We start from the raw sequence: 26,563 nt of genomic DNA, 5'->3' as shown, positions 1-26,563 counted from the left end.
TTTTTTAAAGCCACTTAGGAAAAAAAGCAGTCCCATTAACCCACGTTCCATAAAATTGCGACAATCAAAGTTACTGACTAGCAGCATGTAAAGTACTTATATTAAATTCCATTACTTATGTATATTCCATTTAAAGATATTAAAATACTTTTCACTTCGCAAATGATCTTCAAATTCCCATTTAAGATGTTTATTATGTTTAATCAAAACCTCATGTTCATCCTTCTGAGGGACATCTCACACTCTAGAAAGCAACCACTTAGCCAAGCTGGAACTATTTGGGAAATGTTCCCGGGCCTGCATGCCATTTATTAGAATGATTTGAATTAATCTCTTTCCTGGGGGTATTCATTCTATTTCTCCCAGTTCTCTGCATTACTTAGGCAGTGCGATAGTAAACCTGCTGAGCCCCCAGGAAGCGAACATCTCGGGTAAGTCCTTATTGAACCACTGGCTTTAAGTGCCAACTTCTGTGGACCTGTCTGGTTTCTACCTGGTTGGGAAGGTAAACCAGGTACTTGTCTCTGAAAGCTTCTTGGCTTTTCATGAAGCAAATGATAAATGTTCGCCAGCCAAAGACCCAGGAGAAATGTATCCCTGCCTAACTGGTACCCGCTCATCTCAAGTTAGAGTCAACATTCTAACCTGTCTCCCAGGTGTAAAGAAGATCTTTCTGTTGTTTTCTAAAAATGTGGCCATAACCTGCCTTTCCCTGGATATTTCCGAGCAGAGAAATGCAGAGTAAATAAATGAGACGGTACGTTAGCTTCACGCCTACCTGACTCTCCTACAACAGAGTTCCTGCTGCTACTTGATCCACCCTGCCCTTTTTCTCCACCACGCTGTCTGACAACTTGAAGTTTTGTAAAACCCAAACGGAGAACAAACTATCTGGACAACAGAAACAAATCTTCCCACTGGAGCTGGCATTCTGGGTTAGTGAGTTGTGTACACAGCCATGGTGTCTCAGCCACGTATTTCCAATCTTGAAATGAAATCCAGTCGAAAGCCATGAAGACACAGGAAGAGCGGGCACGTAAACTGCTCTGAGTGCAGACCTATGCAGGAGAGCTAGAAGACATGGTGATAATTTAAAAGATCACACACAAAAGCTTTAATTCAGTGAGAGAGAGAGAGCGAGATGGAATTCAGTTTTATTTTGTCCTCTCTGAAACTTCCACTTACACCATGGCCTCGTCTATCAAAGAGGAGGAGGAAGAGGAAGAACTCTGCCCATCACCACAGAACTCAAGTACTCAGGTACTTGCTCCTTAGAGGCAGCAGGGTATTTCTTTCTCCAGTTGTTTGGCTCCAAGAGATTACACTTTCAGTACCAGTGTAGTGAGGAACCACTGGCAAACTGCTGGAAATGTCTTCTGGATTAATCAGTGTGTCATTTCATAAAGTGCTTCTGGAGTCAAAATCTTGTCAAGCTGTCAAAAGTGTCCATACTTTTGCAACACAAAGGATAAAAGAATCCCAATGGGTATGTCACTGAGTCCTTCCCAGCCGGGTCTTGTTATTGGCACTGCCACTTTAGCCACCGAGTCGCTGGCCCTCACCCCAGGCAAAGCCTCCTGGCCGCTCTTCAGGTAGTGGATTGTAATTTGGATCTTCATCTGGTGTATCAAAAATAGCCTTCCTAAAAGACAGCCAACAGATATAATTTAGTCCCAGAGTCATCTTACGTCCTCAATACTACTCCAAGATCAAAAAGATCCCATGAGGTTTCCACCAATGGACAAGCAGTACGTCTGCCTACCAGTGAAACAGTTACCATATTTTGAAGGGATTCATAATTATTTCACATTTACATTAACTTTTACCTCCTTTACTAATTTTTACTACAAAAGCAATACGTGTAATTGTAGCGAAAACAGGAAATATATACGAGCAAAACATCCTAAGTCACCAGAGGTATTGACACTTTCAATATTCCTCCAGAACTTTTATATATGTAATTTTACAAAAGTTAGACACTACTTCTGTTTTGTAACCTTTCCCTAAATCGATCATGAATGTCTCCCCACAACCAAGGTATCACCCAATATCCACTGATAGATGAATAGACAAACAAAATGGTATATACATACAATGGAATATTATTCAGTCTTAAAAAGAAAGGAAATTCTGACACATGCTACAACATGGATGAACCTTGAAGACACTGTGCTAAGTGAAATCAGCCAGTCAGAAAAGGACAAGTACTGTACGTTTCCAATTATATGAGATACCTAGAGTTGTCAAATTCATGGAGATAGAAAGTAGAATGGTGGTTGTCAAGGACTCGGGGGAAAGAAGGAATGGGGAGTTAATGTTTAGTGGATACAGAGTTTCACTTTTGTAATATGAAGAGTTCTATGGATGGAAGGTGTTGATAGAAGCACAACGTGAATGTACTTAATGCGACTGAACAGTACACTCAAAATGTATAAGATGACAAATTTTATGTATACTTTATTGTAATTAAACTTTAAAAAAAAACTAACAAGTTATTCCAAGAAAAATCACACGGAGCATAAGAAGGGATAGCAAACGTCCAAAAGACTTTTAAAATACTACTATATGGTCATTCAAAATTTCCTTAAAGAATTAACCATTAAAGAAGCATCCTCTATTTGCATTCATGTTTTTTATTGTACTTGCCCACAGCTGATGAAATTAGATTATCTGAAAACTCCTGTTTTATACTGGGGTCAGAAAAAGCGTCTATATTTCAATACGAGCTCCTTTAATTCTTACAAATTAACAATAAACAGGCACTAAAAGAAAAATAAAGAGCTGAACAAGCAATTCAAAAAGGAAATCCAAATGGTTAAAAAACATGAAAATGTTTGCTCTCACAAGAATTAAAGGAAAGCATGTTAAAAACTGAGGGCCCCCCCCCCATCTACTTCCCAAACATTAGGTAGGGCAGAACAAAGCAGGTGTCCATGCGGGGGGGATGGGGGTGGGGAGGGGTGGAGCCATGGTGGCCCAGAGCAGGGTGGGGGTTAGGGGAGCAGCCTTGCATAGGGAATCAAGAGCCCAACTGACGCATGCACACATGGAGCTGGCCTGCTGCAGGGTGTCAAGAGCCTGAGTAGGGTAAGGAGGGCACCCCCATAAGAGGGCAGCCTGACATAGGGAGTGTGAGGTAGAGCAGGGTGAGCAAGGCATCCATATGGAACAGGGGGACACAGTGATGAGAGACTGGCTACATATGGGGGTATTAATTAAATAAGTAAAAACATTAATGATAACAGGAATCGGGTTTCTCACTGTCAGTGAGAATGGGGAAATATGGAAAGGGGTGGATTGTCATAAAATAGACAACTACTCAGCAAAAAAGGGAACAAATTACTGTTACAAGAAAAACAATGTGAGTTTCAAAAACATTATGTTGAATGAAAGAGCCCTTATACAAAGGAGTATATACATACTATATGATTCCACTCATGAAGCTGTAGAACATGCAAAACTAATCTGTGGAGCGACAAAATCAGCATAGTGATTGTTTCTTGGGGGAAGGGGGCAGGGTTGACAGGAAAGGGGCTTGAGAGAACTTTCTGGGTAATGGTAATTTTCTCTTGATAGGAGTTTGGGTTACATAGGTATGTGCGTTTATGAAAACCCATTAGTCGAAACCCTTGCGATTTGTGTATTTTGTTGCATATAAACAAAGAACTCTAGTTAGGGACTTCCCTGGTGGCACAGTGGTTAAGACTCCACACTCCCAATGCAAGCAGCCCGGGTTTGATCCTTGGTCAGGGAACTAGATCCCACATGCACGCTGCAACTAAGAGTTCACATGCCACAACTAAGGAGCCCGCCTGCTGCAACTAAGACCTGGTGCAACTAAATAAATAAATTAATTAATTAATTTAAAAAAAGAATTCTAGTTAGTGATATACATTCTAAAATATTTAGAGAATTAAGTATACTGGAATGGAAAGATGGATGGAGGGACAGATAGATGTACAAAAAGCAAGAATAGTAAACTGTTAATTGTAGAATCTATGTGGTAGGTAAATGTGACTGTATAATTTTTTCCACTTTTCTGTAAGTTTGGAAATTTTCATAATAAAATATTGGAGGAAAAATATAGAAAGGAAAAAAAAATGAACGAATCACGTGGAGTTGTACCAGAACTGCGAGTATCCGCATAAACCCATGTTTAAAAAACACACAGATCTGAAAACATACATGTATATACACTCATATGCATATGTATATAATTGCCTTGCTCTGTTCACTGAGAGGACTTGGGAGTAGTAATACTCCAAAAGCAATAAGCACATCTGCCGCCCAGACCTTGGCTTCTAAATACCATTCTCTACTAAAAAGGAACTAGGGCTTCTTAAAGAAATAGCTGATTCTACAACTGGGTCAAGAAGAGCACAAGATGAGCCTGGGATATCTTGCTAGGCCAGAAAGTAATAAATTGTTTTTTTTAAAAAAAAAAAGATGGGAGCACGTTGAAAAGTACTTCAAAGCCAGTTTAAGGAGGTTCCCCTTGGCCAAATCTGGGACAATATAAGCATCAAAATAAACAACAATAATAAGGGATTATAATCCATGAATAAAACATGAAACCATGGATTCTTGTAGATATAAATGAATTGAAATTTGATAAGAAAAAGGATGTTTACGTAGTCTCAAAGTACCTCCCCACAAAACACTTAATTACAAAGGGGAAAAAAAGTAACTTTGGTAGTGGAGAAGTCCTGCAGATACCTTAACCAAGTAATCAAAGTGATTACCACCACTTTGGCAAATTCAACCAATTGAAATCCTGTGCCAATAGGCTGCAATCAGAAGAACGCAGTATCACTTCTCTGATATTCCTGCCACAGATGCAAAACCTGAACCTAAATGTGAGGGAACATCAGACAAACCCAAATTGAGAGACATTCTACAAAATGGGGTTATAATCTTCAAAAACATCAATGTCACGAAAGACAAGGTAAGGCTGAGGAACTGCTCCACACTGAAGGAGACTAAAGAGACATGGTAACGAAGTGAAACACCTGAATCTGAACTGCATTCTTCTGCTATAAAGAATATTCTGAGGACAACTGCCAAAAGTGGAATTGGGTCTGAGAATTAATGTTTATTTCCAGATTTTGACTATGTAAAAGACTGTCCTTGTTTACAGAAAGTGCACATTAAAGGGGGTCATGGGGCTCTCCCACATTTGATGAAGATGTGGGGAAATGGACACTTACAGGTTGCTGGTGGAAATGTAAACCTGAATATCCATTCTGCATGGCCGTTTGGCAATAAACTGAACAGCTATTCTACTTGTAGGAATTTATCCTTTGAAAATAATCATGGATGTGTGCAAAGGATGTGCTGCTACACATGCTATATGGATGTGTAGCTACAGGAATGTTCACCACTCCAATCATGGAAGGAAGAGCAAGAAGGATGTCAGTGTCCATCCCTAAGAGACTCGTAAATCGTGCTCCATTCGTATCGGGGGTATCATGCAGCTGTTACAGTTCTGTCGGACATTTATGATGGAAAAATGATTATGATATATTACATTAGAAAGAAGCTTATGAAATAGCATTTTTTAAAGAGTACACAGACAGTAAAAGGCTCATGAATACATATTAAAAAGTTAACAGTGGGGCTTCCCTGGTGGCGCAGTGGTTGAGAATCCTCCTGCCGATGCAGGGGACACGGGTTCGTGCCCAGGTCCGGAAAAATCCCACTATGCCGCGGAGCGGCTGGGCCCGTGAGCCTGCGCGTCCGGAGCCTGTGCTCCGCAACGGGAGAGGCCACAAAAAAAAAGTTAACAGTGGTAGCCACTGTTATATCTAAATGGTGGGATTATGCAGGATTTTACTTTCTTGATTTTGCTTATTCTACAATCAACATTTAATAATAAAAACTCACATTTTATTCCTCAAGTGAACCCTTTTTAATGAAGTACGTCCCAAGGACACAAAATTCTGGCATAGAAGGAGGTCCTATAAATCAAAGCTCTACCCTCAGGAAACTGAGATGTGAAAAAGCAGAAGGGACTTGCTTAAAATCACATGGCTGGTTGGCAGAACAAACAGCCTGTACCTGGTTTCCAGCCCAAAGCTATTTCCACTCTACTTCACTGCTTATCTCTATCACCTGTTTGGAAGACCAGACATTCCACCTTTAGAAACCTCCCTCTAGTCAGTTTTGCCCATTTCGCTACTTCACCTCTCGAAACTCAGACAGCATCCTTCATGAAACCAACAGGCTCCTCCCTGGGACAGGAAGTGCTGGTGGTCAGCTGGGACAGCAATTACCACATCACCCTCAGGACACCTTGAGCCTCCTGCCACAACTCTGGCATGGTCTGTTCCTACCCAATCCAACTGCTCCTCAACGGCAGCCAGATTGCTCAATCTCCAAATATTTACTGGCCTGAACGATGCGTGCTGGGAGGCCCGGTTTATCTGCAAGGAACGTGTAACTTGGTGTTAAATACTCACAGAATAGATGGTGTTTTCAAAATTCTTATTCCACCAGGTTGATTGGGAAATACATCTTCCAAGAAAAAATATATGTGTCCAACTGCAATACCTAGAGTCAACCAGAAATAAAGGATGAGGGAGAGGATTAGAAATTTGATGGCAGGAGGCTCTACCAACAAAAATTTCTTCTCTTTAGGAAGAAATGTCAATATACTTATTAACATCTTGAAAACTAATATTGTAGTCTTTGAGCATATAACTATCAGATAATCCTATAAGAGCTGTATATGAAGGCCAGGCAGGATTAACATGAAAAATGGTGACAAAATAAGTTTGCAAGTAAAATAACAGAAAAAGTAGTGCTAAGAATCTTACCCAAGAGGTCCACAATGATTGAGTTCCCCAACAACAAGGAAAAGCCCATGAGCACCCAGGGTAGAAAGGGGGCCTGGAAATTGAGAAGGCCGAAGAAGTTCATGCGGACATACGGGTTCCTTCGGCTCCACACGTAGACAAGCATTATTGTAAAGGCCTGGCCCAAGAAAACTAAGCTCACAAACAAACCAAAAAGCTAGCGGTTGGCATTAAGGAAAACAGCAACATTAAGTATAATAGGGAAGACTGGGCAAGGGAACTAAGGATTGTGTTCTAACACACATTTGAATTAGGAAAGGCGAGCAGTAGTTACATCTTTAGGAAAAAAAAAAAAAGAAGTCTGAAAATAATTACCCAGAGCCATCAGGCAAAAACCTGCTTAGGTGACATCATCTGAAGTGTTGCTAATTCAAATTAATATTCTGCTTTCATGAAGTTCTTGCCTCTTTGGAGTATGTGTTAATTCCTTGGTCAGTGATCACCATGAGGACCTTTACAAACATGAATCAAGCCAGCTGGAGCAAAACCATCTTGTCAGACAGGGCTACATTCAAGTCCGGTACTCAGTTGACAATTCTTTTTTCAAAAAAGTAATTTATTTAACTAATAAGAAACTATTGTATAGCAAAGGGCACTCTACTCAATGCTCTGTGGTGACCTAAAAAATGGGAAGGAAATCCAAAAAAGAGGGGCTATATGTATACGTATAGCTGATTCACTTTGCTGTACAGCAGAAACTAACAACATTGTAAAGCAAATACACTCCAATAAAAATTTTAAAAAAAGTTTTGATGTTGACCAAATAAACGTCTTACCAACTTAGCTTAAAAGTAAAGTACACCCATCAACAAGAATACATCTAAGATACTTAATAGTAACCCACCTGGGTTAACAGTTCCTCTGACTTGCTCACAGTAGAAAAGCATCCTGTCCAACCTCTAGGCTTAGAAAAGCTGCCACATAAAGTACGCTGTAAAATAAATAGGAGCCTGAAGCTAATATCTGGGGGGTCTACTTTTATCTGTTCATTCCGAGTATCTAGTGAATTTTGGGAGACAGATGAAAAGCTTTAGGAAGAGAGAGGGAGTTCTTTAATATTTTCCTGTATTTGTTCTATTTGTCGAAGGATACAGTCATTAAGAATCCACCAAAAAGGAACATAAATACAAAGTCTGCTGTCCGACCTCGGAAAGAGCCTTCTTCTAGCATTCGACAGTAACGATATCTTAAGTTCCAAGTTAAGAAAATGTTAAGCACACAAATATGAAGAAAGTAAATTTTTTTTTTTTTTAATTTTTTTTGCGGTACGCGGGCCTCTCACTGTTGCGGCCTCTCCCGTTGCGGAGCACAGGCTCCGGACGCGCAGGCTCAGCGGCCATGGCTCACGGGCCCAGCCGCTCCGTGGCATGTGGGATCTTCCCGGACCGGGGCACGAACCCGCGTCCCCTGCATCGGCAGGCGGACTCTCAACCACTGCGCCACCAGGGAAGCCCAAGAAAGTAAAATTTAATGTACCACTTAAGTACACTTGGACTCCACTTTATGTGTAAGAAGTCAGCCTTTGTTCCTATAAGAATACTTATGAGTGGTAGTACGGTTGCCTCTCTTTTACCAGGCATTTTAGGCAAGGTGAAGAGAAGACCGGCTCCATGTTTTACAAAAACTGTTCCTGATTGGGGAACTAAGCCAGACACCACATAAACATGCTTCCCGTCACCTACTACACCTTTTCAAATTCGTACTGTCTTTCCCATGTTCAGCCACACCATAATCTACACCATCCTTGCTTTTTCACAACCTAATTTGGAGGAAATCCCCATCAAGAAGCTTCACGGAAAAATCTGCTTTTTCAGGCCAGGGAGTTAAGCATTGCTATACCTCAGTCAATAAGGAGGCATTACAATGAAAAAATTTAATTATTAGAAACTTACCAGAATGATACACCATACAGAAGACACAGGGATCCATCCTAGGGCAGGAATCCTGTCACCCCTAAAAGGCCCTTTGTCTACTGCAGATGAGCTGAGCTGTAACTCCCCTCTTAATCCAGAGGGTCGGGGTGCAGGAGAAATGCCCTGCTCAATGGCCCCAACTACCATCTGATCAGAGCACAACTCTTCCTCTCTTTCAACAAACTGGAACATGGCGAGCCCAGGAGACACGGCACTGTCTTTCCAACCAGTGGAACCAGCAACCAAGATCCAAGGAGATCTCAAGTTCTCCATCTCCCGTGAACCCACTCCCAGGTTGTGTTTTATCACTTGGGGCCCGTCAGTGTTATTTTGTAAGTACGCCTCAATTAAATCACTTCTGCTCTCCTTTGATCAGATCTGTAAGTGGCTTATGGGCAAAAACGTAAACATTTTACGGTTAAATACCTCCCATTCGAATAAACAGTGACCTATAAACACCCTCAAAACATTACTAACTGACCAACTATTCTGTGTATCACTGCACTGAACCGGTAGCCAGAAGTTACAGCTAAGATGGTAACAAAAATAACAGGATTAATAGTTTCAAACAATATTGTATTTCCTAAGTAAACCTAAAGTTTTTATGCTAACCCCACTTAGTAAAGGATACAGAAAAATCATGTTAAATAAAAAATTGAATCCAACTGGCCCAAAAAATAAGAAATTGGTGATTAGCCTCCATATCTGTTAAAAGAAAAAAATCAAGAGAAAGATAGATTAAGTAAAATATACGAAAACATTTTTATATTAAGACGAAGGAGATATCCTATGACTACAAGGGTTGGAAGGCCATGAATAGGTGATACTATGTCTGAACTCAAAAGGGAGGGACACGATCTGACACTGAATTTTTGTGCTGCTTCAGTGAAAGATGTCACTTGCCCCAGGAAATTTCTAAGGATAGTAGGACAGAAAACTTTAAATTGTGATTCTTTTTTTTTTTTAAACCCATACTATATGGTCAGGCAAATTATGGGAAAAGTTTGATGGAAAGACTAGGTTAATTTGCAGAATAGTGCTTTCATATATGTAGTATCACATGAATCTAATGAATAGTCTCAAGATATGAAAGGAAAATTGCTGGATCTAATATCAATTGCTAAGAAATGTTTCCATATCAGTTGTCAGAAACATCCAGAGTGAAGAGTAATTCTAGAGCAAATACTCAAGTTCTAGTCTGAACAAAGAGCCAACTCCCTGTAAGTAAAGACCTAATACTTTAACAATTAGAGTCTAATTGTATCTAATGTGTATCTGTGTATCTAATTGGTAGATACACAGACACTCATTTTCAAACCCTGATATACTCTTACCCACCCAAACCATCCACACCTGCAATAAAAACAACTACTCACAATGACAGAACACTTAACATTTAAAGTGTTTTAAAATATTCTGTTCTCTCATGTGATCTTAATTATCCTGTGAGATGAGCAGGTTGGCACTACCATCCCCATTTCACATAGGAGGAAAGTAAGAGACCTGGATGATTTTAAAATGGCCTGCCCAAGGACACACAGCTTGTATAGGGAGACTGAACTCAAACGTAGAAATCCTAATTCCAACTGCAGATACTGGTGTCAAGCGTTTAACCTCAGGGGCTTCCTTGGTGGTCCAGTGGTTAAGACTCCATGCTTCTACTGTAGAGGATGCGGGTTTGATTCCCTAGTTGGGGAACTAAGATCCCGCATGCCACATGGGTGGCCAAAAAATCCCCCCCAAAAACAAAAAAACAAGAGTTTAACCCCAGGCAAAATCAAATCTCATTTGTTTGGATGGAGCTATAGCTCCCAGCGAAGGCCAAGTGAGTAGAGGAGGAAGAATGCAGTTATAAGGGCCCACAGGTCTGCTTTATGCATCATTTAATTCTTAAGAATTGGTAACTTTTTTTTTTTTTGGTACGCGGGCCTCTCACTGTTGTGGCCTCTCCCATTGTGGAGCACAGGCTCCGGACGTGCAGGCTCAGTGGCCATGGCTCACGGGCCCAGCCGCTCCGCGGCATGTGGGATCTTCCCGGACCGGTGCATGAACCCGTGTCCCCTGCATCGGCAGGCGGACTCTCAACCACTGCGCCACCAGGGAAGCCCCAAGAATTTGTAACTATTAAAGTTGAAACAACTCAGGATTGTTTACTACATACTAACTACATCCAGGATTTTAGAGTCCTCAACCTAGTGAGGAGACAAGCATGTAAATAAGTGCAAGTATGAGATGAGAGATATAAAAAAAGTATTTACAGATACTCTAAGGACACAAGGGAGGATGAATCTGAGAAGGCTACACAAAAGCTGCATCTGGAAAGACAAGCTGGAGTTCAGTGGGTATACAGTGAATGAAACACATCTGGGACAGAGGCAACAGCAGGTGTAGAGACAGAATTACTGGTTTTGGGGTCTCTCTCTTACTCCAACTATAGCCTATATGATCATTCTAGAACAGGAAAACACATCTCTCTTTTAGCACTCAAATTACTGGAAAGGACCAGCTCTCACTGTAATCTAATACACTGCCATGTTGTCTTCGATGTCAGTCTTCTGGAGTTCTGTTAGGATGATGTGATCCCTGGAAGATGGATCAGAACACTAACTGAACTGAGTTTCTGAACAGGACCATAACAGTAACACCAAGGTGGTAGGTGTGGTACATGGTGGTGAGTGCACAAAATAAAGGGCATCCTGTGAGACTCTCCCTGGACAGCCAGCTGATCAGTCTCCTCTCAATCTGTAACATTAACTTTGAACCAGTGATTCCTAAATACAGGAACTGGACACATCAAATCAAAACCGTGCAGGGAACTTTAAAAATAAAATACAGATTCTTAATTCCTACACTTGGTGATTCTGATTTGGTACATGATGAGGAGCTTGAGAATCTCTTAAAAGTTCCAGGCTGCAAGCATCACTGCTTTGTACCCTGCCCCCCCCAACTCCATACGCCTTATAATCAAGTATTCCCACTGAATTCTTTGAGACAGTACATGACAGGATTAGCTACTAAAATGTAAGAAAACCAAGTTTAAAAACTGAGGCATTAATGGCGGTTGTGATGGACCACTTACTTGAAAGTGTTTAAAGATTAATTCGGGATTGAAGTACAACTGAAAAGGTGTGATCAATTCCAACTGCTGAAATAGAAAAAGAATTTCTTCAAGCAAGTCAATCAAGAAACAAAATATCATCATTTACAACAAAAGATTAATAGGGCCAGCAATTTCCCACTCTCAGTCACTTAGACTGAATCATTTAAGGCTTTCTTCTTAGGCTGGAGGAAAAGGATGGTAAAGAATTGTGTAGAATTGATACAATTCTTTGTATTCCCCAATACCTAACACAAAGTAAAAGTCTGCTTGATGTTTCAATAGTTAAGGGTAACGTGAAGGTATGGAAGGCAGGTGGTGATATCTTAGATACAGGGCAAGTAAGAGCAGCTGCTACGAATCTGTCCAACACATGGGCACCACCTGAAACAACTGTGTGAAGCAACAGAATTCACTCAAAAGAACCAAGACTCAATACCCTGCCACCGTGAAGGCTGGGTGCTTCCAGCCAACCTCTATTACAGACTCTCTGTATTTCAAGACTTTTCCGCTCGACAACTTCCAGCTTTCTATCCTCAATATCTACGTTTCTCCAGTAAGCGGACCCTTCTTCCACTAGTCACCACATTATCATCTGGCCACCGCAGGAGTTCTCAGACACGTTTCCTGGGTGGGCGGCTCCCACCCAAGCCCTGACTTGGTACAGATCCTGCCTTTATTTCTCAAAAACTGACCCTCAGTCCTGATCCCCCAGCCCTCTTGGAGCAGCACTCCCTTCTAGGGTCACCGGGTAAGCACTCACGAGGCCACTCCGAACCCCAAAGTGAACCCTGTACGCCTCCACCCACCCTTGAGACCAACCCCTCTGAGCTTCCCGGAGGCCCAAACCCCAGTTTCCTGAGGACCCGGTTATATCCAGCACGGATAATGAGAAGCTGGCGCTGTAGCTGCTCACCACAGCAGCGGTGGTGAGGACGCAGGCGGTGGTGTAGGCGCGGCTGACCGGTGGGATCTGCAGGTACTCCAACCGGAGGCTCTGGTACGCCATCTTCCCCGCCGCCGCCGGCCCCACACCCCCCCCAATTCCATTTCCGCCCGTCTGTCCCAGCGGCGGGGCGGGATCAGGGCGGGGCCCTCCCCTTTACCCTGCTGCCCAATCAGCGCTGCTCAGTTGGTCAGCCACCAATCGCTAGAGCCCGAATGAAAGCACACTCGCCAATCACGAGTTGCGTCTCCGCGGCGGCCCAGCCTCGCTTCTCCACCCAGCTACGTCACGGGAAAGAGGGTGAGTACCGCTTCCTTCCGCCAATCCCCGCAGGCCACAGCTAGCTTTCTCGCTCGCCCCCTTTCCGTCAGCAATATAGGTTGCCCCCGGACTGCCAGCCAATCAGGAGCGCGGTAGCATCTTGCCCTCGCTCTAAGGCAGCTAGCGGTCGGAATTTGAGGGAGTTAGTGGTGCCGCCTATCTCTGGCAGCAGGCGGTGGTTTAAAGAAGGTGGCGGGAAGCCGGTGTTTGGTCGAATTCGTCACTCTCATGGTCGCTTGGGTAAGTGCCACGGGGCTGCATTTTCTCTGAAGAGGAGCGAGAAGGGGTGGCACTGGCTGAGGCCTCATCGCCGGGCCCTGCATCGGCCCGATGGAGCAAAGTCTCCGGTGGGCCGCGAACCTCCACCCTTAAGGTTCCGGCATGCAGCGGGGGCGCGGGGCCTGCCGGGAGCCAGTCCTCAGGCCGGAAGTGGTTCCTACTCCGTTGTTTCTGGAGCTCTAGCTGCTCTATTCGCTGAGGTGTCCTGGGCACCTCCCGCGTTTCACCTGTAAATATCTATAGAAACGTACTCATCCTGCCCTCAGGAAATCTAAGGCTTGCGGAGAAGATAGGCCCGTGATAATAATATCCTAAAGTAGGACTTGGCCAGTGCCAGAAGAGAAGTCCTGATGGGAATTCAGAGGAGGGGATGGGTCCCCAGGGAAGTGTATTTAAACTGACCCTTGGAAGATATTTGGCCCGGCATCTTCTCTTGAGGGAAAGACATCACAGGGAAAGGCCATAGCTTGGTTTGGTTGGAACAAAGAGTAGTCAGATCATGGCAGGCAAAGTTAAGAATATTATACTTTATTCGGTGGGTTATAAGGAAGCACTAAAGGTTGTTGGAACAGGGAGTGGCCTTGTCTGGTAGTATATAAGGAAGGAATTAAGTAAAAGGCTGGAGAGAGTGGTTTTTAAAAAGGATATGAATGGGTAATTTACAGAAGGAGAAACCTTAAGAGTTAATACGTTTCAAGTGGTGCTCAACTTTACTGGCAGTTGGAGAAACGCACATGAAAATATTTTTACCTGCACCCCAAACATCACCCTCACAGCCTATTGATAAATCAGTGCTGAATGTTTTGCCTACCCTGGTAAGCAAAACACCTTGACAGAGCTTTGGCAATGTCTTGTAGGGATGACAGGCAAGATTGGAGTTGTTTGAGAATCGCAAATTTGGTTTAAGGTGGATTTTTCAATTTGGAGGCTTGATTAGGATTGGGTAGAGCTCATGAAAAGCAGTCCAGCATTGGTAGAAACAGCTGAGGCAAGGGTTTCAGAGAATCTTGCTGTACAGATTGTTGGTGCTTAGCATTTCAGAGTTGATCAGTCTTTCCGGGGGCTCATAATGAACAATCAAGCCGTTTGGACAGTGAAAATATTACTCAGGTCTCCTAGAATAGTAGAGTCATGCTAGTGTAAACAGTAAGCTGTTTGGGGAGGCAAGGAGACTGTCGATAGTTGCAGTCCTCTGTGTCCAGCCTGTGTGGGGGTTAGATGGTTTTGGTTTTCAAAAAGCAACACTGTAAAACAATTTTACAAGATTGGCAAAAATAAGAATTTTGAGTAATATCAAGTGAAGGCAAAGACATGAAAAAGAAATTCTCATATACTGCAAATGGGAGGGTAAACCAGCCTAGTTGTACTCCCACCCCTAGTGTTCTGGAGAACATTTTAGTGGTATTTAGTGAAATTATCTATGAGTAAACTCTGTGGCCCAGCAACTATGGACAGTGGACACATGAAGTACGGTATATGCATATGGTAAAATTAATGGAATACTTCAGTTAGAACCAATGAAGTGGGGCTTCCCTGGAGGCGCAGTGGTTAAGAATCCACCTGCCAATGCAAGGGACACAGGTTCAATCCCTGGTCCGGGAAGATCCTACATGCCGCAGAGCAGCTAAGCCCATGTGCCACAACTACTGAGCCTGCACTCTAGAGCCTGTGAGCCACAACTACTGAAGCCCACGCGCCTAGAGCCCGAGCTCCACAACAAGAGAAGCCACTTCAGTGAGAAACCTGTGCACGTCAACGAAGGGTAGCCCCTGCTCGCTGCAACTAGAGAAAGCCGCACACGCAGCAGTGAAGACCCAGTGCAACCAAAAATAAAGAAAGAACCAATGAAGTAAAATAACAATGAAGTGTAATAACATGAAGTGATTGCAAACATAATGTAAAGCAAACCACACATAAAGAAAACTGTATTTTTCAAGACTATACAGTTGACCCTTGAACAACGTGGGGATTAGGGGTGCCAATCCACCCAGCAGTCAAAAATCCTTGTGTAATTCAGAGTTGGCTCTCCATATATGCAGTTCTACATTCACAGTTTCAAGCAACTGTGGGTTATGTAGTACTTTAGTATTTACTACTGAAAAATATCCACATATAACTGGACCTGGGCAGTTCAAACCCATGTTGTTCAAAGGTCAACTGTATGTCTAAAACCTGTTTAAGATGAATTAAAATTAAAGATGAACTGAAAAGGCATACATTAAAACACTGGAGTAGGTTCCTATGGGCGATGAAAGAAAATAAATAAGAGAGGACCTAGCATGGACCAAATATAGAGTGCTATGAAATAGGAAGTATTATCACTTCAGTTATGCATATGTGAGGTCCTTAAAAAGGAGGACAGAGTGGTTAGTAATGGTCAGATGATGGAGGTCCTTGTAAGCCATATGAAAGAGTTTGAAATTGATCCTGAAGGCATAGGGTAGTGTTTAAATTAAAATCCTGTTAATCCACAGAATCCTCTCCACAAGACATAGAAGAGAAAGCAGTTTTATTACTCAATAAGCATATCTGGATTACAGTGCATTATAGGTAATCTGTGAATGAGACGACAAAGACAGAAAGAAATTCTACCCTATTTTATACAGCTAAACCATTACAACCATTCTATTTTTAGCCATTACATAAGTTCTCAAGATTAACAGCATCTTGTCCCATAAAAAGATTTGACTGCACCACTTGCTTCAAATTATTTCATAAGGTTCATCCTAAATTCACCTGGTAATCGAGGTAGCCATTTTTTTTAGCTAATTACTTTGCAGGAATAATGAAACTATCAATACTTTTATTTCTATGACAAGTATATGGTTACAGCTCAGAAAAAGGTCCCTAGGTTAAACACCCACAGTGACAGGGAGATAGGAGTGCTATTTTCCTAGATGTTTACATTTAAAAGGAATGTCTCCCAGACCCTTGAGAAAACATCAGGCTTGCTCAGCTTCTAATGGGATATTTTTCAGATGGCAAGGTTGGAAGGACAGGGGAGTTGAGGACCTTGGCAAGGGAGCCGTTGAAGTGATGGATCATGGAGCTTAAAATGGAGAGAGGAAGAAGTGAGGTGGGAGAGACTGAGAGCTAGAAAAAGAAGATCAGAGGGCTGAAAGTCTTGACGATTAAGGTATAATATAAATATGCAAATGAGCGTTGGAAGACCAGCATATGAGGTTGTGGTCAAAAAGTAGGAGCAGCTGGGGAAAGAAGTTACAAATACCAATCGCCATGTGGCTAAAAGAGTGGAGACGAAGATCATCGAAACTCAAGAAACTGAGTCTCTAGGGCATTGGTAAGATCATCCATGTAAACTTGAAAGTTGTCTGGGATGATAGAATTCCGAAGGCTGATCCATAGGCCAGAAGCCTCAGTAACTGAGAGGTGAGGGAAATGGACAATGAGGAGGAAGAGGGAGGTTACAGGCTGACGGAAAGAGCCTCAGCGAGGCGGCGTTTGTATCCTGCTGCGGATGAGTGAGGCTGGAAGTAGCATCAGGTATCAAGGAACATAAACTTCCTATTTTTTTGTCTGCTTCTTTGTTTTGTTTTTGTTTGCTTTGCTATCTGTAATGTCACTTGTTACTTTCATCAGATGATTTTTTTGAACACAAATGAGATTTTTTCTTATTACATTTGCAGATTTTTCACATTCAAAATTAACAAAGCAAAATAAGCCAAGATGTCTGTTGATCCGATGACCTATGAGGCCCAGTTCTTTGGCTTCACACCGCAAACTTGCATGCTTAGGATCTACATTGCATTTCAAGACTACCTATTTGAAGTGATGCAGGCTGTTGAACAGGTTATTCTGAAGAAGCTGGATGGCATCCCAGACTGTGCGATTAGCCCAGTCCAGATTCGTAAGTGCACGGAAAAGTTTCTTTGCTTCATGAAAGGACGTTTTGATAACCTTTTTGGCAAAATGGAGCAGCTGTTTTTACAGTTGATTTTGCGTATTCCCCCAAACGTCTTGCTTCCGGAAGATAAACCTCAGGAGACGCATCCTTATAGTGAGGAAGAATTCCAGCTTCTCCAAAAAGAAATTGAACAGTTACAGGAGAAGTATAAGACTGAATTATGCACTAAGCAGGCCCTTCTTGCAGAATTAGAAGAGCAAGAAATTGTTCAGGCCAAACTCAAACAGACATTGTCTTTGTTTGATGAGCTTGAAAATGTTGGCAGAGACCACGGGACTAGTGATTTTAGGGAGAGCTTGCTGTTCCTGGTCCAGAACTCCAGAAAACTACACAATATTAGAGACAATGTGGAAAAGGAAGGCAAAAGACTGAAAATATCTTAATGTCTAAATAATAAAAGGAGTTTGTCAGAATGTGGAATGATAAGGGGTTTATATCAATGACCATTCTGATCCTAGTGAACTGTGTACTTTGGGGGCGTCTTCTTTGTTCACTCTTTCCTGTATTCCACGGCCTCCTCTTTTTTGGTCCACTCTCCTGAAGCATCTATGCACTACCTTGAACTAATCTTTGAAGCATCTGTGCTTAGCAGCCTCTAATGGGTGGCAAGGGATTCTTGGTTCAATAACGACTCATTTGGGGACATGACTGAAGAAGTAAAGCTTTCCCTGGCCATTTAAAGATATTTGTAAAAGTTGTACCTTGGTCATCAGTCCTCTGTAACCTTGATCCTTTTGCCTTACTCTTTGGATGAGACCAAATGAGAAAAAGGTTAAGTGGACATCTTCTTTATTTTTTTTATTATTATTATTATTTTTTGTGGTACGTGGGCCTCTCACAGCTGTGGCCTCTCCCGTTGCGGAGCACAGGCTCCGGACGCGCAGGCTCAGCGGCCATGGCTCACGGGCCCAGCCGCTCCGTGGCATGTGGGATCTTCCCGGACCGGGGCACGAACCCGTGTACCCTGCATCGGCAGGCGGACTCTCAACCACTGCGCCACCAGGGAAGCCCGGACATCTTCTTTATTAACCAGCCACTGCACTGTGGGACAGCCAACACAGACTGCTTGTTCTTGCCCAGTAACTTTTCTCACACGGGGACTTTAATAACTCGTTGAAGGAAGCAAGTAGCAGAAAAAACAGCTATGACCTTTAGAAAGAAGAAAGAAGTTATTTTGTTTCTAAAATAAATCCTTTCCATGACCAAGGCCTTGGTGAAGTTAAAGAGTTTACTGTCTTGGAGCCCAGCAATGGAAGACATTGGACAAAAAGGAAGCAGATTTCACTGACACAGAAAAGGAAGCCTGGAACATATCCAACAGCAAAATTTATATTAACTGACTATTAGGTATTTATACCTTTTTTTCATGCTTCAGTTAGTTTTGGAATCTGCCTTGTACCTAATATTTAATTATTTATTCACACTCATAAGCATCAAGTATTTAGTACTCTCAGTGATAAATTTTAGCTGTGTCTTGTGCTTAAATTCAATGGAATCTAATATTTCCTTTTGTAACTAATCCATGTAAAATGTTAGATCACCCAAGGAAAGGGGAGAGATAGCAATAGTTGCTCTTAAGGTATTACTTGCCTTCCACGTCTTCCTAAAGAACAGGATTTGGAGTTTCTCCTTTATATAGAAGTGTAACTTAGGGTATTAATATTTGCAATTAAATATTCATCAGTTTAGGAAGCCTGTGTTTACCTGGAATATGTTTATTATCAAAGAGTCCTTTTTTCCAATCCTGTACCTTAAATATATATGTTTTTAAAGCATTGATTTGTGATTTTCTGCTGTATATAATGTCATGGTATGCGTCCTTCAGTATGACTTTTTACCCAAATGATCATTTATTTTTATTTTTTATTTTTGCATTTGGAGCTTATTTAAAATCTCCTAGTGTAGTGGGTTGAATGGTGATCCCCCAAAAGGTATGTCCATGTCCTGATTCCTGGAATCTGTGATTGTGCCTTATTTGGAAAAATGGTTTTACAGATAAAATTATGTTAAGGATCTGGAGATAAGGAAGTCATCCTGATTTATCTGGTTGGGCCCTAAATCCAATGACAGGTGACTTTATAGAGGGAGATTTGAGACAGACAAGGAGGAGGCCTTGTGACCACAGAGGGAGATTGGAGTGATGCAGCCACAAGTCACGGAATGCCAAGAGCCACCGTAAGCTGGAAGAGGCAAAGAACAGGTTCTTCCCTAGAGCTTCCAGAGGGAGTGTGGCCCTGCTGACCCCCTTCTTTTAAATTTCTGGCTTCCAAAACTGTGAGAGAATACATTGCTGCTGTTTTAAGTCACTAAGTTTGTTACAGTAGGTGCAGGAAACTAACATACCTAGTGAAATTAGAAATTAAGGTATTCATAATGATGTAGGCTGCTTATTTATTTTTTTAAATTTATTTATTTAATTTATTTATTTTTGGCTGCATTGGGTCTTCATTGCTGCACGCCGGCTTTCTCTAGTTGCGGCGAGCGGGGGCTACTCTTTGTTGCGGTGCGCGGGATTCTCATTGCGGTGGCTTCTCTTGTTGCGGAGCACGGGCTCTAGGCGTGTGGGCTTCAGTAGTTGTGGCACGCGGGCTCAGTAGTTGTGGCGTACGGGCTTCGTTGCTCTGCGGCATGTGGGATCCTCCCGGAGCAGGGCTCGAACTCGTGTCCCCTGCATTGGCAGGTGGATTCTTAACCACTGCGCCACCAGGGAAGCCCCCTAGGCTGCTTATTAAGGAAACAACAGCTGAGATCTGCTTGGCCTCATTATATATGCAATAATATGGTTTGTTTGGATACGGTTAAAATATGGACCTGACTTGGATAGAAGGGTGAAATCCATAGTATTTAGAACTCGAGTCCATTACATGTTGAGTAAGTGCTTAATACTTGTTGGATATTAATACTGTGACTATTTGTCATAGTAGTGTCTCTGCAGGAATAAATTAATATACTTGGCCCCATTGTCCTCTAATAATTAAATTCCTCCCTCAAAACTTCAGAAATAAATCAGGATAACAAATACTTGGTTACCCACTGTGCTTCATTGCCTCATCTCCCATCCAGCATCAGTCTTATCCAATTTCCTACTTCCCTCTACATTAGATCCTATGATTTTGTAATATCAAACCTTCAATTTCCCGGGACTTCCCTGGTGGTCCAGTGGCTAAGACTCTGTGCTCCCAGTGCAGGGGGCCTGGGTTCAGTCCCTGCTCAGGGAACTAGATCCCACATGCTACAACTAAGAATTCACATGCCACAACGAAGATTCCATGTGTGGCAACCAAGACCTGGCGCAGCCAAATAAATAAATATTTAAAAAAAACACAGCAGTCTCCCTAGATGCCAATTCCCAAGCTTTCCCTTGCATTTATTTATTCTCCGTCATTATCGTGCCTGCTCCCCACTGTATACTTCCAAATAGACTTTTCTCATCCTGCTGCTGCAGTGACAGGGTTTGGGATGGTATTAATAGAAAGTAAAGAGTGGACACACTACCACCCTTACAGAAGTAAAAAGAACTATAAGGAAATACTATTTAAGACATTCTGCACTCAGTTCTGATGTTGGGAAGGGGACGGTGTTTCCCCATACCACCAAGCACTTTTCATCACCAGGTCAGTGTCCTGCAATTCAACTCAATTCTGACACTACCTGGAGATAGCATCAGATTGCACAGATTAAGGGTTCAGTCCCACAAGACTGTCCTCCACTTCAGATGCCAATCAGAAGCCTAGGCTACCTGTGCTTCTGACTGACTGGCTATAAATCAGAGGTTCCCAAGACCCCCTCCTAGAGTACAATTAATTTTCTAGAGCAGCTCACAGAACTCAGGAAGCCCGTTTACTCACTGGATTACTGCTTTATTATAAAGGATATATGAGTCAAGAACCAGATGAAGAGATAAACGGTAAGGTCCTGAACAAAGGAGCTTCTGTCCCTGTGGACTTCGGGTCTGGCATGGTGGCACATGTAAACATTCTGATTCCCCAACCTGGAAGCTTTCCAAACCCTCTCTTTTTGGGTTTTAAGCAAGCTTCATTACATAAATCATTGGCCATTGGTGATTGAAATTGGATCTCTAACTCAAACCGTGTATAAAAATGAAACTCAGAAATGGATCAGAGAGCTAAATATAAGCATTAAAACTATAAAACTCTTAGAAGAAAACATAGGCTTAAACCTTTGTGTTCTTGAATTAAGCAACAGTTTCTTAGAGATGACACCAAAAACATAAGGAATAAAGGAAAAAAATAGGTAAGATGGACATCATCAAAATTAAAAACTTTTGAACTTCAAAGATACCATCATGAAAGTGAAAAGACAAACCACAGAATGAGGAAATTTTTGCAAATTATATCTGATAATAGACATGTTTAGAACATATAAAGAACCCATAGAATTCAAGACAAACAGCCCGATTTAAAAATGGGTAAAGGATCTGAATAGACATTTCTTCAAAGAATATATACACTTGGCTAAGCAAATGAAAAGATAATCCAACATCATTAGCCATCAGGGAAATGCAAATCAAAAGCACAATGAGATACCACTTCATACTCACTAAGACGACTATAACTTTTGTTTTTAAAGGTAAGTTTTGGCAAAGAAGTGGAGAAATTGGAACCATACAGTGTGGTGGGAATGTAGAATGGTGTAGCCACTTTGGGAAGCCAGTACATAATAGGACAAATGTCCAAAATAATTGTTTCTCCCTTTAGCATTTGTGATCTGCTAAAAGTCAGTTTACTAGATGTCTATTATTTTTGCCTGCCCAGTATCCATGGTCTTGATAACTTCAGTTTTCCTTTGGGAAACTGTCTCTTTCCTATAGTGTGCTGTTTTCATGGGGTCTTCTTATTAAGATGTTTCTTTTGCCTTCTGGCCAAAAGTGGGCATGTGAGCTTAGCTAGGTCACTAAGACTCTCTAGAATTTGATCTTTTTTTTTTTTTTTAAGAATTTGATTCTTGGGGCTTCCCTGGTGGCACAGTGGCTAAGAATCCGCCTGCCAATGCAGGGGACACGGGCTCGAGCCCTGGTCCGGGAAGATCCCACATGCCGTGGAGCAACTAAGCCCGTGCGCCACAGCTACTGAGCTTGCGCTCTAGAGCCCGCGAGCCACAACTACTGAAGCCTATGCGCCTAGAGCCCGTGCTCTGCAACAAGAGAAGCCACCACAGTGAGAAGCCCGCGCACCGCAACAGAGTAGCCCCCGCTAGCTGCAGCTAAAGAAAGCCCGCGCGCAGCAAAGAATACCCAACGCAGCCAAAAAAATAAATAAATAAAAAGAATTTGATTCTTGAGCAGCATGGCACAAAGACCAAAAAAATTGTGCCCTTTTGTTTTTATAGTTAAACTCTGGAAAGGCTGTCCATTAGTACTTGCGTGGAGAGGCTGGATATTTTGGATATATTGGAATTCCAGAACCGGGGGAACAATTGAGAGCTCTATATAGGGAGGCAGTGGAGGGGATATGTGACCAAATATCCTGGGACACTTAAACTATAGAAAAGGAAAATTGGCCAGGTCAGACACACATGGATGGTGTGAGGGTAGTGAAAATTTATTTTAGTTAGAAAATATGGGCCAAGCATTGGAGTTCAATGAAATCAGGAATTTCAAGGAGATATGGAGAATTTCAGGTATTTCAGGAATGTCAAGGTATGGGGGCTGGGGGGAAGGATGGGCAGGGAACTTCCCTGGTGGCGCAGTGGTTAAATGCAGGGGGCACGGGTTTGAGCCCTGGTCTGGGAAGATCCCACATGTGGCGGAGCAACTAAGCCCGTGCGCCACAACTACTGAGCCCGTGTGCCACAACTACTGAAGCCCGCGTGCCTAGAGCCCGTTCTTCACAACAAGAGAAGCCACCGCAATGAGAAGCCCACACACTGCACTGAAGGGTGGCCCCTGCTCGCCACAACTAGAGAAAGCCCATGCAGCAATGAAGATCCAAAGCAGCCAAAAATAAATTTAAAAAAAATTGTAGCCATCCTAAAAACAACAACAACAAAAACAGGTATGGGGAAAAGTAAGGGCTAATAGGGGAGAATATGGGGGTATGAGAAGAGAGGTTGATTTTGGAGCTTGGGTGAGCTTAACATCAGGGATAGCAATGACGAGGTGAATGTTAAGGAAGACTGGAGCACAATATTGGGGAGACAGTAATAATCCAAGTATTTGAGGAACAATACAGTGAATCCTGAAATAAAGGGATCAAATGGGGCTGGATATTTAGGAGAATATTGGAGTCAATGTTCAAAGTGCAGAGCAATAGGATCTAATAATGGTATAATCATGGGAACCAGATATTGGAATTTGGGGAAGAAAATGGAGGTCTAGATTTGGTGGCACAGAAAGAGTCATGATATTTGTGGAACAATGTGTCAAATATCAAGGAACAGGGAACTTTGGTTTTGGGAATGGGGGGGCGTTCTATCAGGGGATTAACTGAGGGCAAAATATTGGGGAATCATATCCTGAGTAGTCACTGAAGGACTGTGTGAGGGATAAGAGGGGTTGTGTGAGGGACTTCCCTGGCGGTCCAGTAGTTAAGACTCCAAGCTTCCACTGCAGGGGGTGAGGTGGGAAACTAAGATCCCACATGCCCTGTGGTGCGGCCAAAAAAAACAAAAAAAAAGGGGATGTGTGACTGGGATACAATGGGACCAAATGTTTGGAGAGCACTGGGCCACGTATTGGGATTCAGTGGTTAGTCAATATTAAAGGACAGTAAAAATCCAATATCCAAGATTGAAAACTGGAAAAACAGAGAAAGGTACATATTGTGGTAACTTGGAGACTTAATTCTGGGGAATAGTGCCTTTTTTTTTTTTTTGCGGTACGCAGGCCTCTCACTGTTGTGGCCTCTCCCGCTGCGGAGCACAGGCTCCGGACGCGCAGGATCAGCGGCCATGGCTCACGGGCCCAGCCGCTCCGCAGCATGCGGGATCCTCCCGGACCGGGGCACGAACCCGCGTCCCCAGCATTGGCAGGCGGACTCTCAACCACTGCGCCACCAGGGAAGCCCGGGAATAGTGCCTTTTATTGGGGGAAAATTATTGTAGTAAAGTGTGGCTGCACAGCACAGGCTGACGTTGGGAAATGGTGGATGTCATGCTTTTGGCACTGAAATAAAGGGGCAAGATATTAAGGCATGTAGTGATATGGGATTATGGGAAAACAGAACTGGGAAATGACAAGGCCCTGACATTAGCAAACACTGAGCTTATAAAGATACAAGCTGGGTGAATTAGGGTGCAAATTGTAGAGCTCAGTGGGAGGACTGTCCAGGGGCAGAAGTGTCCTGATAATGGAGGCAAGTGGGGACTAAATACTGAGGGGCAGTGAATAATGCCGCAATGGGATAGTGACAGACCTGCTGTTAGGGGACAGTAGAACTGGACACTGGTATGCTATCGGGACGTGATATGGAGAAGATGTCATTTAGAGGCCTGTATAGCTATTTAGTGGAGAGAGATGCTGTATCTTGGAATGCTGGATAATGGGATGAAATTTGTTTCGGAGGGACAGTAGAGATGTTGTGAAGATTATGGGATGAAACTTGGAGCAGACTAGGAAGTCTGGTGGGCCCACTGAATAGTTGGAAATTAATAAAGAACAGAATATAAAGGAGACTGGAAAAGGAGCATTTATTCCATCAGAGGTACCATAATTACAGATATTTCCAAGTAAAGTATATGCAGTATTAGAGCGTTATGTTCTGACATTTAACATTCATGTGTAAACAGAGATGGCAGGTGGGTAAATAGCCTGCCAAGGTGCGTTCTGGTATTAGGTCTTTTGGGTATGAGACGACAAACCCCTAGGGGTTGGGTAGTTTCCTAGCACGAATTCTTATCAATGAGAGACTCCCTCACCCCCTTCTTCATCTTGGGCCCCATAGCTCTGGAAGGGCTCTGGGCCAGGATGAAGCCCCCCCAGGTCCCCAAAGACAGCAATGACAGCCCCCTGTAGACCCCAGCGCCTCATCCCGCGCAGCGTGCAAGCTCTGGGCGTGCGTCTCTGGAGGTCTACAGCCGTTGGTCCCAAGCCGTCCAGGACACGACGAGACTGTGGCTTCCTGGCAGGACAGCTCCTTCGGCTGTGTCTCGGCTCGGCCCGACATCGGTAGCGGCATCAAACCCTAAGGCAGGGAAACGCACAGTCTGGGTGGGCTCAAGCCTCTGGGCAGGTGGCGCGCTACCCCGACAAACTCACTGTGTCCTGCGCTCTCAGGTCCGCCGGTTCCCACGCTCCGGGCACTGCGCCAGCTCGGGGGTCACTCCTGGCTCCTCCGGGGGCGATGCAGCATCACAGGGCTTCGGCTTATCCCAGGCCAGGGCGCCGACCCCCACCCCGCGGGGCCCTGTCTCTGGAAGGCGGCGGCCCCAGGTCTGGCTCATCCCTTAAAGAACAGAGGTTGGGCTCGCTGTGCGCGCCCCAGACACAAAATGACAGGCTTCCTCTGCGTGCCCCCACCTCACAAAGCGGTAGGGTCCAAGGACATTATCCTCATTATAAATGGGGTTCAATCGCACCGCGAGATTCTAAACGTTGGAGTCTGTCTGTGTTCCCGCCCCTAATCCCCAGGTGCTTATTTCATTAGCGGTTGCTGCTTTGGACGTTCCTACTGATGGATAGTTAGACAAAGGTAGTGACAAGCAGAGAAGAAAAGAAGCATCAAAAGCTAGATGAAGGGGGTGCGGCGCGTCTCCAGACACAAAATGCCGAGCCCTTCTTTTCCCTTCCCTCCCACCTCAGCCCTGAGCCCATCCCCAGCAAATCAGGCTAGCTGTAAATGGATATAGGTAAAGATGCAGGAGGTGATGGAGAAGGCGATGGCCGCGTAGATAAAGATGGAGAGGTGCGGAAAATGGTCGAGATAGCAGCCCTCGTGCAGTGGAGGCGCCTCCTCCTGGGGCTGGGGGCGCGCCGCGGCCTTGGGGGGCTGCCCAGGGCGGGCCCCCTGCGCCCTCCCACCAGTGCGCCGACCGGCCTTCCTGCTCGCGGCCCCCGCCGACTTGGGCCGGCGGACAGCGGGGGGCTCTTCTGGAGGAGGCTTGTCAAACAGGCCTTCGGAGTCAGAGTCGGGGTCCGGGCGAAGCTGCTCGTGGTCCCAGGGTTTGCGCTGGAAGAATTGGTCAGCCATTGGCGAGAAGCGCGGCGACGCGTGTCTGCCTGTTCCGGGTGGTCAGATCCGGGCAGGGTCGAGGCGCAGCTGGCGGCGGCGG

The 26,563-nt window shown here is 43.7% G+C and overlaps 3 protein-coding genes across 4 annotated transcripts; 1 reads left to right on the top strand and 2 right to left on the bottom strand.

Annotated features, from left to right (window-relative positions):
- Positions 1 to 1,136: 1,136 nt before the first annotated feature.
- DERL2 (derlin 2) lies at positions 1,137 to 13,150 on the bottom strand. 2 transcript variants are annotated; one of them, XM_024735656.1, is made up of 7 exons: positions 12,781 to 13,150; positions 11,847 to 11,912; positions 9,399 to 9,472; positions 7,947 to 8,040; positions 6,816 to 7,011; positions 6,459 to 6,549; positions 1,137 to 1,642 (listed from the first exon to the last, which is right to left on the bottom strand). In XM_024735656.1, exons 1-7 carry the CDS (start codon positions 12,871 to 12,873, stop codon positions 1,537 to 1,539), a joined length of 720 nt encoding a protein of 239 aa, XP_024591424.1. In that variant the 5' UTR covers positions 12,874 to 13,150; the 3' UTR covers positions 1,137 to 1,536. The 2 variants fall into 2 exon arrangements, with proteins under 2 accessions (XP_024591424.1, XP_024591433.1); XM_024735665.1 differs by having other exon boundaries at positions 11,847 to 11,909; positions 12,781 to 12,885.
- Position 13,151: 1 nt separating this feature from the next.
- Positions 13,152 to 19,093, top strand: MIS12 (MIS12 kinetochore complex component). Its single transcript, XM_024735676.1, has 2 exons — positions 13,152 to 13,371; positions 17,058 to 19,093. The coding sequence occupies exon 2, from the start codon at positions 17,098 to 17,100 to the stop codon at positions 17,716 to 17,718; it is 621 nt and encodes a 206-aa protein (XP_024591444.1). The 5' UTR covers positions 13,152 to 13,371; positions 17,058 to 17,097; the 3' UTR covers positions 17,719 to 19,093.
- A 7,022-nt stretch (positions 19,094 to 26,115) lies between these two features.
- SMIM48 (small integral membrane protein 48) lies at positions 26,116 to 26,481 on the bottom strand. The gene has a single exon (XM_024735685.1). It carries the CDS (start codon positions 26,479 to 26,481, stop codon positions 26,116 to 26,118), a length of 366 nt encoding a protein of 121 aa, XP_024591453.1.
- Positions 26,482 to 26,563: the final 82 nt, after the last annotated feature.

The sequence above is a fragment of the Neophocaena asiaeorientalis genome, unplaced genomic scaffold (assembly GCF_003031525.2).
Source record: "Neophocaena asiaeorientalis asiaeorientalis breed wild unplaced genomic scaffold, Neophocaena_asiaeorientalis_V1.1 scaffold129, whole genome shotgun sequence".
NCBI lineage: Eukaryota > Metazoa > Chordata > Mammalia > Artiodactyla > Phocoenidae > Neophocaena > Neophocaena asiaeorientalis.
This window is presented reverse-complemented; position numbering and strand designations above follow the sequence as displayed.

Excerpts from the sequence above, each read along its gene's own strand:
- DERL2 (XM_024735656.1), bottom strand. The coding sequence starts at position 12,873 with ATGGCGTACCAGAGCCTCCGGTTGGAGTACCTGCAGATCCCACCGGTC. Across the intron at positions 9,473-11,846 it reads TAATCTTTAAACACTTTCAA|ATATGGAGGCTAATCACCAA; the intron begins GTAAGTGGTCCA and ends TTCTTTTAACAG. Across the intron at positions 7,012-7,946 it reads TTGGTGGATTCTTAATGACT|CTTTTTGGTTTGTTTGTGAG; the intron begins GTATCCTTCGAC and ends GCCAACCGCTAG.
- MIS12 (XM_024735676.1), top strand. The coding sequence starts at position 17,098 with ATGTCTGTTGATCCGATGACCTATGAGGCCCAGTTCTTTGGCTTCACA.
- SMIM48 (XM_024735685.1), bottom strand. The coding sequence starts at position 26,481 with ATGGCTGACCAATTCTTCCAGCGCAAACCCTGGGACCACGAGCAGCTT.